Raw genomic sequence first — 12,283 nt, 5'->3', positions numbered from 1 at the left:
AACTTTCTCATCATGCCATACTGCAGCTCTGTACCCATTCACCAACTCTCCCATTTTCCCTTCTCCCCAGTCCACAATAAGCACTGTTTACTTTCTGTCTCAGAATTTGACTATTCTAAGTACCCAGTGTAAATGGAATGATACAAGACTTAATGATGACATTACTCTTCAGTGGTCATCCATGTTGTGGCATTAATTGTATTGGAATTTCCTTATTTTAAAGGCTGACTAGGATTCCGTTGTATTTATATACTACATTTTGTTTATCCATTCATTTATTGATGGACATTTGGATTGTTTCCATCTTTCAGTTCAGTTCAGTTTCTCAGTCGTGTCTGACTCTCTGCGACCCCATGGACTACAGCATACCAGGCCTGTCTGTCCATCACCAACTCCTGGAGTCGACTCAAACTCATGTCCATTGAGTTGGTGATGCCATCCAACCATCTTATCCTCTGTTGCCCCTTCTCCTCTCACCTTCAATCTTTCCCAGCATCAGGGTCTTTTCAAATGAGTCAGATCTTCACATCAGGTGGCCACAGTATTGGAGTTTCAGCTTTAACATTTGTAGGCTCTTGTGAATAATGCTGCTATGAACATTAGTATATAAATATCTGTTTGAGTCTTTGTTTTGGTTCTTTGGGGTATTTACCCAGAAGTGGAATTAGGGGAATCACAGGGAGTATCAGTTTAGTTCATTCATTCAGTTGTGTCTGATCCTTGGTGACCCCATGGACTGCAGCACGCCAAGTTTCCCTGTCCATCACCAACTCCTGGGGCTTGGTCAAACTCATGTCCAAGTCAGTGATCCTCTGTCATCCCCTTCTCCTCCTGCCTTCAATCTTTCCCAGCATCAAGATCTTTTCTAATTTTTTGAGGAACTGCCATTCTATTTTCCATAGCAGCTGTACCATTTTATGCTTCACCCTCAAAGCATGAGGGTTTTGGTTTCTCTACATCCTCACCAACATCGTCTCTCATTGTGGTTTTGAATTTGCATTTCTTCAGTGATTAGTGATGTTAAAAGCCTCTTCATATGCATATTGGTCACCTGTATATCTTCTTTACAAAAATGTCTATTCAGATTCTTTGCTATATTTTAATTAGGTTATTTTTTTCTGTGCTATTGAGTTCCTGTATATGGTTTGCAAATATGTTCTCCTGTTAACCTTTTAGTCTTGTTGTTTCCTTTGCTGCAGAGAAACTCTTTAGTTTTTTGTTCAGTCACTAAGTCGTGTCTGACTCTGCAGCCCCATGGACTGTAGTATGCCGGTTTAGCTTTTTAGCTCTTGCTTAGTTCTGCTTTTGTTGTCTATACTTTGGTACCGTAAAATGATATTAAAAAATGATTACTAAGACCAATGTCAAGTAGCTTTTCCTCTATAATTTCTTGTAGTTTTATGCATTCAGGTCTTATTTTTAAGTCTTTAATCCAGTTTGAGTACATTTTTGTGTACATATTGTGTAAGATCAAGATCCAGAGTCATTTTTTTTCCATATTGACATGCAGTTTCCCCAACACCATTTATTAAAGAGAGTATCCTATACCCATGTGTGTTCTTGGTGCCCATTTCAAATGCTAGTTGACCACATATATGTGGCTTTATTTCTGGGCTCTATTTTTTTCATAATTCAGTATGTCTGTTTTTATGTATGTACCATACTGTTTGATGACTATAGTTTTGTAATATAGTTTGGAAACAGGAAGCATGATCCTGCCAGCTTTGAATTTTTCCTCAAGATTGTGTTGGCAAATCAGGACCTTTTGAAGTTCCACATAAATTTTAGGATTGTTTGTTCTATTTCTGTGAAAAGTGTCATCGAAATCCTGACAGGGATTGCTTTGAATTTGTAGATCACTTTGGGCAGTGTGGGCATTTTAACAATATTAATTCTTCCAATCTGTAAATCCAAGATATCTTTCCAGTTATTTGTGTAACTTTCAATTTCTTTCATCAAAGTCATATAGTTTGCAGTATAGATCTTTCACCTCCTTGGCTAAATTTATTCCAAAGTATTTTACTCTTTTTGGTGGTATTATAACTAGCATTGTTTTCATAATTTCTTTTTGAATAGTTCATTGTTAGTATATAGAAATGCGATGGATGCCAACAGAGATGGTTTAATTCCTTCCTTTTTGATTAGATGCCTTTTATTTCCTTGTTCTTGCAAAATTATTCTGGCAGACTTCTAATACTGTGGTGACTAAAAGTAGTAAAAGTGGGCATACTTGTCATGTTCCTGATCTTAGAGGAAAAGCTATCATGTTAATTGTGGAGTTGTCCTTTATATATAGCTTTTATTATGTTGAGGTATATAGATTTCTCTATGCTGGAAAAGGTCAGTTTTCATTCCAATCCCAAAGAAAGGCAATATCAAAGAATGTTCAAACTACTGCACAGTTGCATTCATCTCACACGCTAGTAAGGTAATGCTCAAAATTCTCCAAGCTAGGCTTCAGCAATATGTGAACCATGAACTTCCAGATGTTCAAGCTGGTTTTAGAAAAGGCAGAGGAACCAGAGGTCAAATTGCCAACATCCGCTGGATCATGGAAAAAGGAAGAGAGTTCCAGGAAAACATCTATTTCTGCTTTATTGACTATGCCAAATCCTTTGACTGTGTGGATCACAATAAACTGTAGAAAATTCTGAAAGAGACGGGAATACCAGACCACTTGACCTGCCTCTTGAGAAACCTATATGGAGGTCAGGAAGCAACAGTTAGAACAGGACATGGAACAACAGACTGGTTCCAAATAGGAAAAGGAGTACGCCAAGGCTGTATATTGTCACCCTGCTCATTTAACTTATATGCAGAGTACATCATGAGAAACACTGGGCTGGAAGAAACACAAGCTGGAATCAAGATTGCCGGGAGAAATATCAATAATCTCAGATATGCAGATGACACCACGTTATGGCAGAAAGTGAAGAGGAACTCAAAAGCCTCTTGATGAAAGTGAAAGAGGAGAGTGAAAAAGTTGGCTTAAAGCACAACATTCAGAAAACCAAGATCATGGCATCTTGTCCCATCACTTCATGGGAAATAGATGGGGAAACAGTGGAAACAGTGGCTGACTTTATTTTGGGGGGCTCCAAAATCACTGCAGATGGTGATTGCAGCCATGAAATTAAAAGATGCTTACTCCTTGGAAGGAAAATGATGACCAACCTAGATAGCATATTAAAAAGCAGAGACATTACTTTGCCAGCAAAGATCCATCTAGTCAAGGCTATGGTTTTTCCAGTGGTCGTGTATGGATGTGAGAGTTGAACTGTGAAGAAAGCTGAGCACCAAAGAATTGATGCTTTTGAACTGTGGTGTTGGAGAAGACTCTTGAGAGTCCCTTGGACTGCAAGGAGATCCAACCAGTCCATTCTAAAGGAGATCAGTCCTGGGTGTTCATTGGAAGGACTGATGCTGAAGCTGAAACTCCAATACTTTGGCCACCTCATGTGAAGAGTTGACTCATTGGAAAAGACCCTGATGCTGGGAGGGATTGGGGGCAGGAGAAGGGGATGACAGAGGATGAGATGGCTGGATGGCATCACCGACTTGATGGACATGAGTTTGGGTAAACTCCAGGCGTTGGTGATGGACAGGGAGGCTTGGCGTGCTGCAATTCATGGGGTCACAAAGAGCCAGATGAGACTGAGTGACTGAACTGATGCTCAATTTGTTCAAAGTTTTGATCATGAAATGATGTGAATTTTGTCCAGTATATTTTTTATATCTATTAAGACAGTCATATGGTTTTATCCTTTATTATGTTTATGTGGTGTATCACATTTATTGATTAGCCTGTGTTGAACCATTATTGCGTCCCAGGGATAAATCCCACTTGATCATGGTGTACAACCCTTTTAATGTGTTGTTTAATTCAGGTTGCTAGTATTTCATTCAGGACTGCTAGTACTATGTTGAGGATTTTTGTATATGTGTTCATCAGGGATATTGTTTTTCTTTTCTTGTAATGTTTTTGTCTAGCTTTGGTTTGAGAGCAATGCTGGCCTCATAAAATAGATGAGGAGGTATTCCTTCGTCTTCAGTTTTTGGGAAGAGTTTCAGAAGGATTGATGTTAATTCTTCTTTAAATCTTTGGTGCAGTTCACCAAATTGCACTTGGTCCTGGGCTTTTCATAGTTGTCAGATATTTGATTACTCTTTACTCATTATTGGTCTGTTCATATTTTCTGTTTCTTCTTGATTTAGTCTTGGTACCTTGTATGTTTCTGGAAATTTATCCATTTTTCCCTTTAGGTTGCCCAGTTGGTTGGCATGTATTTGTTGATAATAATCGCTTATGATCCTTTGTATTTCTGTGGTATCTGTAGTTTTAATGTCTCCTCTTCCATTTGTAACTGCAGTTGACCCTTAAACAACAAAGCGGTTAGGAGTACTGACACCCAAGCACTCAAAAATCCATGTAACTGAAACAGTTTGGATAGAATCAGGACTCATTTTTTTTTTTAATTAAAAATATTTTTAATTTCTTTTACAAAAATTTTTGGTTGTGCTGGGTCTTTGCTGTGGTGCACGAGCTCTTCGTTGCTGTACACGGGCTTTCTCTAGTTGTGTGAGCAGGGGCTGCTCTCTGGTTGCAGTATGCAAGCTTCTCATTGTGGAAGCTACTCTTGTGCCTGAGCATGGGCTCTAGGGCATGTAAGCTGAGCAGTTGCAGCATGCAGGCTCAGTAGTTGTGGGCCTGAGCTTAGTTGTCCCACAGCATGTGGGCTCTTAGTTCCTGGACCAGGGATTGAACCCGTGTCCCCTGCATTGGCAGACAGATTGTTGACCACTGGACCACCAGGGAGGTCCCTCAGGGATCCTTTTTGATTACACATGTTGTGATCTCTAATTGAACACAAATTTCCCCACGCTTAGTTAATTCAAAGATCTGTAAAATGAAAATATAGGTATTATGTTTGCTTTTAAGAAATCCATGTGTGAACCTGGACAATTCAAACTCTTGTTGTTCAGGGGTCAATGATATTTACTTGAGTCCTCTCTTTCTCTTGGTTAGTGTAGCCAAATTTGTCTATTTTGTTTATCTTTTCAAAACACCTACACTTAATTTCATTGATCTGTCTTGATAGTGCTATTTCATTTATTTCTGTTCTGATCTTTATTAATTCCTTTTTCTGCTAATTCTGGGCTTAGTTTGTTCTTCTTTTACTAGTAACTTGAGGTGTAAATTTAGATTTTTTCTCTGAGATCTTTCTTTTTTCTTCATATAGACATTTATTGCCATAAACTTCTCTCTTTTTTTTTTTTTTACTTCCCTGGGGCAACATGAGAGGCTCCCTGAGTTCCCCATCATAACTCAAGAATAACCCCAAACTTCCCGCCGCAAGTCGAGAAAAACCCATAAACTTCTCTTTAAAGCTGCTTTTTCTGCATTCCATAAGTTTTGATTTGTGGTGTTTCCATTTTCATTTATCTCAAGATGCTTTTTGGTGTCTCCTCTGATTTCTTCTTTGGCTTATTGGTTGTTCAAGAGTATGTTATTTAATTTGTACATATCTCGGAATTGGTAGTCAGAACAACCCTTGATATGATTTCAGTACTCTTAAATTTGTTAACATTTGTTTTGTGGACCAACGTATGGTCTTTTTTTTCTTTTTTGGCTTCTGGTTTTTTTCATCTCTAAGAAATGGTTGACAAATCTAGTATTATGAAGCTTTTTACCTAAGTTTTTCTTTTAAGATTTTTAGTTTTAGCTCTTACTGTTAGGTCTTCGATCCATTTTGAGTTAATTTTTATATATGGTGTTTGGTGAAGATCCACTTCATTCTTTTATGTGGATATCTAGTTTTCCCATTTTTGTTGAAAAGACTGCCTCACTGTATAATTCTGACACTCATGGAAAATCATTTTATCATATATACAGTAATTTGTTTCTGGGCTCGCTATCCTAATCCTTTGGTTTATATGTCTGTCTTTATGCCAGTATCGTAGTATTGCAATTACTACAGCTGTGTAATAAGTTCAAAATTTACAAAATATGAGCCTTCCATTCTCATTCATCTTTTTCAATATTATTTTTACTGTTTGGAGTCCTTTGATATTTCATGTCAATTTTAGGATTGAATCTTCTATTTCTGCCCACAAAAGTTAGAATTTTGATAGGGGTTATATTGAATTTGTAGATCCCTTTGGTTTGTATTGAAATTTTAACAAAATTAAATCTAATACATGAAAATAGGATGTTCTTTTATATATGTCTTTAGTTTCTTTCAGCAGTATTTTGTAATTTTAAAAAATATTTATTAATATTTATTTATTTGGCTGCACTGGGTCTTAGTTGGAACTTGTGGGATCTAGAAATAAGGTGTGGGATTTGTTTCTTCTTGTGAGCATGAATTCTCTCCTGATTCAAATAAGAAGGTTGTACAAGATGACCTTTAGTTCTCTTTCAGTTCTAAAGTTCTATGGTTCTAGAATGGTTTTTTAAAGAACTAATTGGAAAAATAGTAGCAGGTGAAATGGATCATTTTAATCAGTATCCATAAATATTTCATAAATTTATAGCTTTAAACATTGTTTCACAAATTTTTGTTACACTAAACCACATTTATTGAAGAATAAGTATTTCTCTACACTTTCTGCATTTTAATTTTCTTTTACCTCTCATTAAGCACTCACTCTCTTTTTTTGATAAATAGGCTGCCTCTAAGAATCAGACTTCACTCTTGGGAGAGCCACCAAAAGAAATTCGGCTCAGTAAAAATCCATACTTGAACTTGGCAAGTGTGTTGCCCAGTGTGTGCTTATCATGTAAGTGAGAAGCTCACTATTAGTATTTTGGAGTTGTACTGAATACTTTTCATAATGAATTTTACTTTAATTTTTAACTTAATGAAAGCAAATAATGCCTGTTAACCAGCTAAAGTCTAAGTGATGACCTTAGTCCTTAAATTGAAAGAATAATTAAATTAAAGCTTTTAAAGTACATTCTATTTTATTTAAGGAAAACATCTTTCATAATGTTTTCTTAAACATATGTTTATTGAATTGCTTGATTCATAATTGAATTGCATAATTGATTCCATTATGAATTATGATTACTTTATGATTCCATTATGAGTTATAATGGAATCATGATTGAAAATAATTGGATAAAGGAATTATTTGGCAGTGCTATAATTCTTTATAACACATATAGAATCATATTTCTAAAATATGAAGTTCAATCTTCTACATTATCTAATATATTGAGCGTATTTGCCAAATACGCTCAATATATTAGTTACTAATAATCAGCAAAAGTGGAATTCTCATTTGCATTTTAGAGGACCTCCTAATGCCTTCAATTAGTAAATTAAAACTATTAATTCAAATATAGTTTTAAGGAAAAAATCACAAATGTGTTGTTTTCTAGGCGCTAAGATATTCACTGCAGCATTGGTTTTCAATAATGAAAAATTGGAAAGTGCCTTAATGGTCATCAATAGGGGAATGATTAAATAGTTTGTCATAAAGTGAAATATATAGTTGAGGAAGCACTACATATACTAATATTAAATGATCTCTAAAGCAAATTGTTGAATACAAGAAACAAATGTGTTCATAGATTGATTCCATTTGTTTATTTAAAGCTATGTATTCTTTTATGCATGTACTTGAATGTGTAAATGCATAAAGTTAAATCTGAGAAAATACTAAGCTGTTACTTCTGGGAAAAAGAATAAAATTGGATGAAAAGAGATGAAAGATGAATTTTGTTTTTAATATACATTCTTTGTATTTTATGAAGTATCCTCTTGAACCTAACCATTAATTTATAATTTTTTAAAGCCAGAAAGAATTTAATGTGCTTCTGATATGAAAGAAAGAAAGTGTTAGTCACTCAGTCATGTCTGAGTCTTTGTGACCCCATAGACTGTAGCCTGCCAGGCTCCTCTGTCCATGGGATTTCCCAGGCAAGAATACTGGAGTGAGTTGACATTCCCTTCCCCAGGGTATCTTCTCAACCCAGGTATTGAACTCTGGTCTCCTGCATGGTGGGCAGATTCTTTATCATCTGAGCCACCAAGGAAGTAGGCTTCTGGTATGCCTACTCTATTTTTATCTGGTCTAAAATTTGATGGTTTCAACTGTTGCATTAATAAGAATGGTTAATTTACATTTTGAATGCCTCACTTTAGAGATTAGATGTATACTTTTTAAATGTTTCCATCAAGATTATTACTCATAGAGCAGGTTTCCATTTTTAGTTGTTTTAAACAAACTAGATAATATCATATACTGTATATATATTTTCCCCTAGGAATAATAAAGGGCTTCCCAGGTGGCACTAGTGGTAAAGAACCTGCCTGCCAATTTGACCCTGGGTTGGGAAGATTCCCTGGAGGAGGAAACAGCAACCCACTCCAGTGTTCTTGCCTGGAGAATCCCGTAGACAGAGGAGCCTGGTGGAATGCAGTCCTTAGGGCACACAGAGTCAGACACAACTGAAGCAACTTAGCACACACACAAGAATAATAAATGTAGATCTTTACTGGCAAACTAAAATTTGTGTTCTACTTGAGAATATGCTGAATTAATGGGCTTTGTACTCTGTAATTATTAATAAAACAAGCTAACTAAAATTTATATATTGATTTTGCCTTAAGCCCCTGCAAGTAAAACCACTGTGCAGAAGACTGGAATTGCAAGCAACATTCTGGATACAATCTCTCAGGGAAATGAATCACAACACACATTGGAGAAGTGCATTGCTTATTCTCAGCCTTTTGGTGATTATGCACAGGTACCTCATTCTCAGGTTTTGATGATATATAGAACAATTGCTTCAACTATATACTGAATTCACTGTATATGAAACTGTGATTCTTGTAACGTCATAAGGCAGTAAAGTTGCACTGATTTATGCAGTATTTCTTGCCCACTGTATGTAGCTGTAGGACATGTTCAGAAGATTGCTAAGTATGATTTTGCCCTAGACATTTGTTCACATTGTTTACTCTAGTGGACAGCAAACTGCAGGGCCAATCCAGCCCACAATCACAACCTGTTGTTTTAAAATAAAGTTTTATTGGGATACATCCACATCCATTTGTTTGCATGTTCTCTATGATACTGTTGTGCTACAATGTCAGAGTTGAGTAGTTACAGCAGAGACTATGTGGCCCACGAGATTAGATATTTACTATCTGGCTCTTTACAGAACAATTCTGCTGACCTCTGGTTTACACAGGTGTAGACCTGACTAAGAAACCTAAGGAAATACCTCTGTTCTTATTCACTGCTTATGGATGTGGATACATGATCATAACTAGCACTATTATGACTATTAAATGACTATGACTAGCACTATTTTGACTATTAAAACAGTCAAAAACATTAAAATATTACATTCAAAAGACACACCGTGTCATTACTTAAATATGTTCATTTTTATTTTCGGGCTTTTCTCCTTCAGCTTATTCTTAGTGGTTTAACACTCAGAATGTATAATCATGTATACTATATGACCTTATGTAATAACAAGAGTCTTAAAAACTAACAATTCTGATTCTTTCTTATTTCTCACAGCAGTTACCTCCTCAGCTCTCTCCTGTCTATGGGAGCAATACTTACACTTTGCTTTCTTTAGAACAACTGTGTTGGTCTCTAATAAACTTAGAAAAGAAAACCTATACAAATTCACTTAGAAGAGTTGATGTCTGATTATGTTTTTGTGATAGGATACTAGAAACACAGGTCAAATGAATTCTGTAGAAATAGTGAAGCTGGATATAATAAAGTCTCCTGTATGCTTGTGGAAAAGATGGAGAAATATGAATCGGAAGATGATGCAATTAGATGGCAACATACCTATATTTAAGGAACAATAATGAATTGATGCAGTCTGGAATGCATCCTCTTCTGTGCTTCATAAGGCTTCATCTTTGTTCCCTTATTTGTTAACGTTTTAAGTAATGCTTAGGTAAGGATATTAATTGTATGCTGATTATATTTACAAGTGACAAAGGCAAGAAATCATCAGAGGTGTGTAAAATCATCTATGAATAATTTATAGTTTTGAAAATTATAAATAACCTAAAATCCCAATAGTCTGCAGACTGAAGAAAAAAATTGTCATATTTATATCAGGAACTATAATGCATATATTAAAAATCATGTAAAACTATATATAAATGCATGATAAATTTTCATAATTTATTAATCTTTAAAAATTATAAAATATAGTCCTATACAATTCTAACTTTTTGGGTTTTTTATAAGGAACAAAATTTACTTTCACAAACAAGAACCACAATAAGTTTTTTAAAATTTAGTTAAATGTGTGATTTAATTTTTGAAAGTTATTTTTCATATTTACCTTTTCATTTATTTCAGTTTTGAAACCTGTGTTGCTTTTCTAAATAGCAGGTTTGCTTGTTAGATTATTGTGTTTTATTGCACACTTATATCCGTAGAAAGAAAGACCTTTCCCATTTACTCACGGAGAAATTCTGTGATAAAGATGCCTCTGTGTTGCCAGCCTTCCTCCTCCCTGTGCTCTTGCTTAACCAGAGAAACTGTGGAGATGTGGATCCTGCCTGGACTCAGTGTCTCTTTGGACAGTCCCTGCTGTCTCATGCTTGTTCATAAAGTGAGATTTGTTCTCTCTCCTTGTGTTCTTTCATCCTTATAACTTAAACTTAATTAAATGTTACTAAGTGAATAGCTAGTAAAAAATGGTCATTTTTTAAAATTTATTTTTCAGTTGGAGGAAAATTGCTTTACAATACTGTGTTGGTTTCTGCCATATAACAACACGAATCGGCCACAATTATACATATATCCCCTCCTTCTAGAGCCTCCCTCCACTCGCCTATCTCACCCCTCTAGGTCTTTACAGAGCATCAGGCTGGGCTCCCTGTGTTACCTAGCAGCTTCTCACCAGCCATCTGCTTTACACATGATAGTGTTTATATGTCAATGCTACTTTCTGCATAAATCCTGCTGTCTCCTTCCACAACTGTATCCACATGTCCACTCTTTACATCTGTGTCTCCATTCCTTCCCTGCAGATAGATTCATTAGTACCATTTTTCTAGATTCCATATATATGCATTAGTATATGATATTTGTTTTTCTCTTTATGACTTCACTCCGTATAACAGGCTTTAGGTTAATCCATCTCAATAGAACTGGCTCAAATGCATTCTTTTTTATGGCTGAGTAATAGTCCATTGTGTATATGTACCACATCTTCTTTATCCATTCATCTGTCAAGGGACATCTAGGTTGCTTCCATGTCCTGGCTGTTGTAAATAGAGCTGCATTGAACATTGGAGTACTTGTGTCTTTTAGAATTGAGGCTTTTTCAGGATATATGCCCAGTAGTGGGATTGCCGGGCCATAAGGTAGATTTATTCCTACTTTTTTAGGTATTCTCCATACTGTTCTTCATAATGGTTGTGTCGGTTTGCATTCCTACCAACAGCATAGGAGGATTCCCTTTTCTCCACATCCTCTCCAGCATTTATTGTTTGTAGATTTTTTGATGATGGCCATTCTGACTGGTGTCAGGTGGTACCTCATTTTAGTTTTGATTTGCATTTCTAGTAATAAAAGATTGTCATGTTTTAGGAATTCCCTGTGTTTTCACTGTTTGAATAGAGGAAAAGGTCCAAGGGAAAGGAACCAAGATTTGTTTTTAACATTTACTATATGCTTTGTAATATAAACATTTGATCTTCTTAACGACCTTGTGATTTTTAAATGACCACTTTCATAATATAAGTGGGAAAGCATAAAAGGGTATATCATCTTTCAAGTTTATGCAGCTAGTAAAGGATTTCTCTGGTTCCAAAACCCTCATTATTTTCATTATACTATGGAAAATCTTATTCAGGCATGGAAGTAGTGTCATGTAGAAACTGATTGTTTGCTTTGTACTGGCAGCTGTGCATAAGGAGTAGGAGAGATGGCTATGTTGAGATATATGTTGCTATAATAATTTTTATTTCCAATGAAGCTATCACATTTAAAGAGATGACTATGTCAAGATATATATGGCTATAATAATCTTTATTTGCAATAAAACTATCACATTTAAATATTATAATTGGAATTCCAGTATTGGTGAAATTACTGGTATTGGATTATCCTTCTTGCAGATATTAAAGTTGTATCAAATATGAAACAAAAATATTTGAAGGCTCTGAAGAATAACCAAAAGCAGGCAGAGACTGAAGAAGAGCTGTTCCTTGAAAGAGGAAAACTGTATTGGATGAAATTTATGTTTCTGTGACTTTTTGCCTAGTACCACCCCACCTTATTGCCA

General features: G+C 35.5%; 1 protein-coding gene across 2 annotated transcripts in view; it reads left to right on the top strand.

The window, feature by feature from the left end:
* The window catches only part of RAVER2 (ribonucleoprotein, PTB binding 2), a 137,350-nt gene that overhangs the window by 80,049 nt on the left and 45,018 nt on the right, over nt 1–12,283 (top strand). For both annotated transcript variants that reach the window (XM_061411726.1, XM_061411725.1), the window contains exons 10-11: nt 6,669–6,780; nt 8,619–8,755. In XM_061411726.1, the coding sequence (XP_061267710.1) occupies nt 6,669–6,780; nt 8,619–8,755 (249 nt within the window). The remainder of the gene's footprint in view (nt 1–6,668; nt 6,781–8,618; nt 8,756–12,283) is intronic.

The sequence above is a fragment of the Bos javanicus genome, chromosome 3, assembly GCF_032452875.1.
Source record: "Bos javanicus breed banteng chromosome 3, ARS-OSU_banteng_1.0, whole genome shotgun sequence".
Taxonomy (NCBI): Eukaryota; Metazoa; Chordata; class Mammalia; order Artiodactyla; family Bovidae; genus Bos; species Bos javanicus.
Note: the sequence above shows the minus strand (reverse complement) of the source record. Positions and strands in the feature narration are given on the sequence as shown.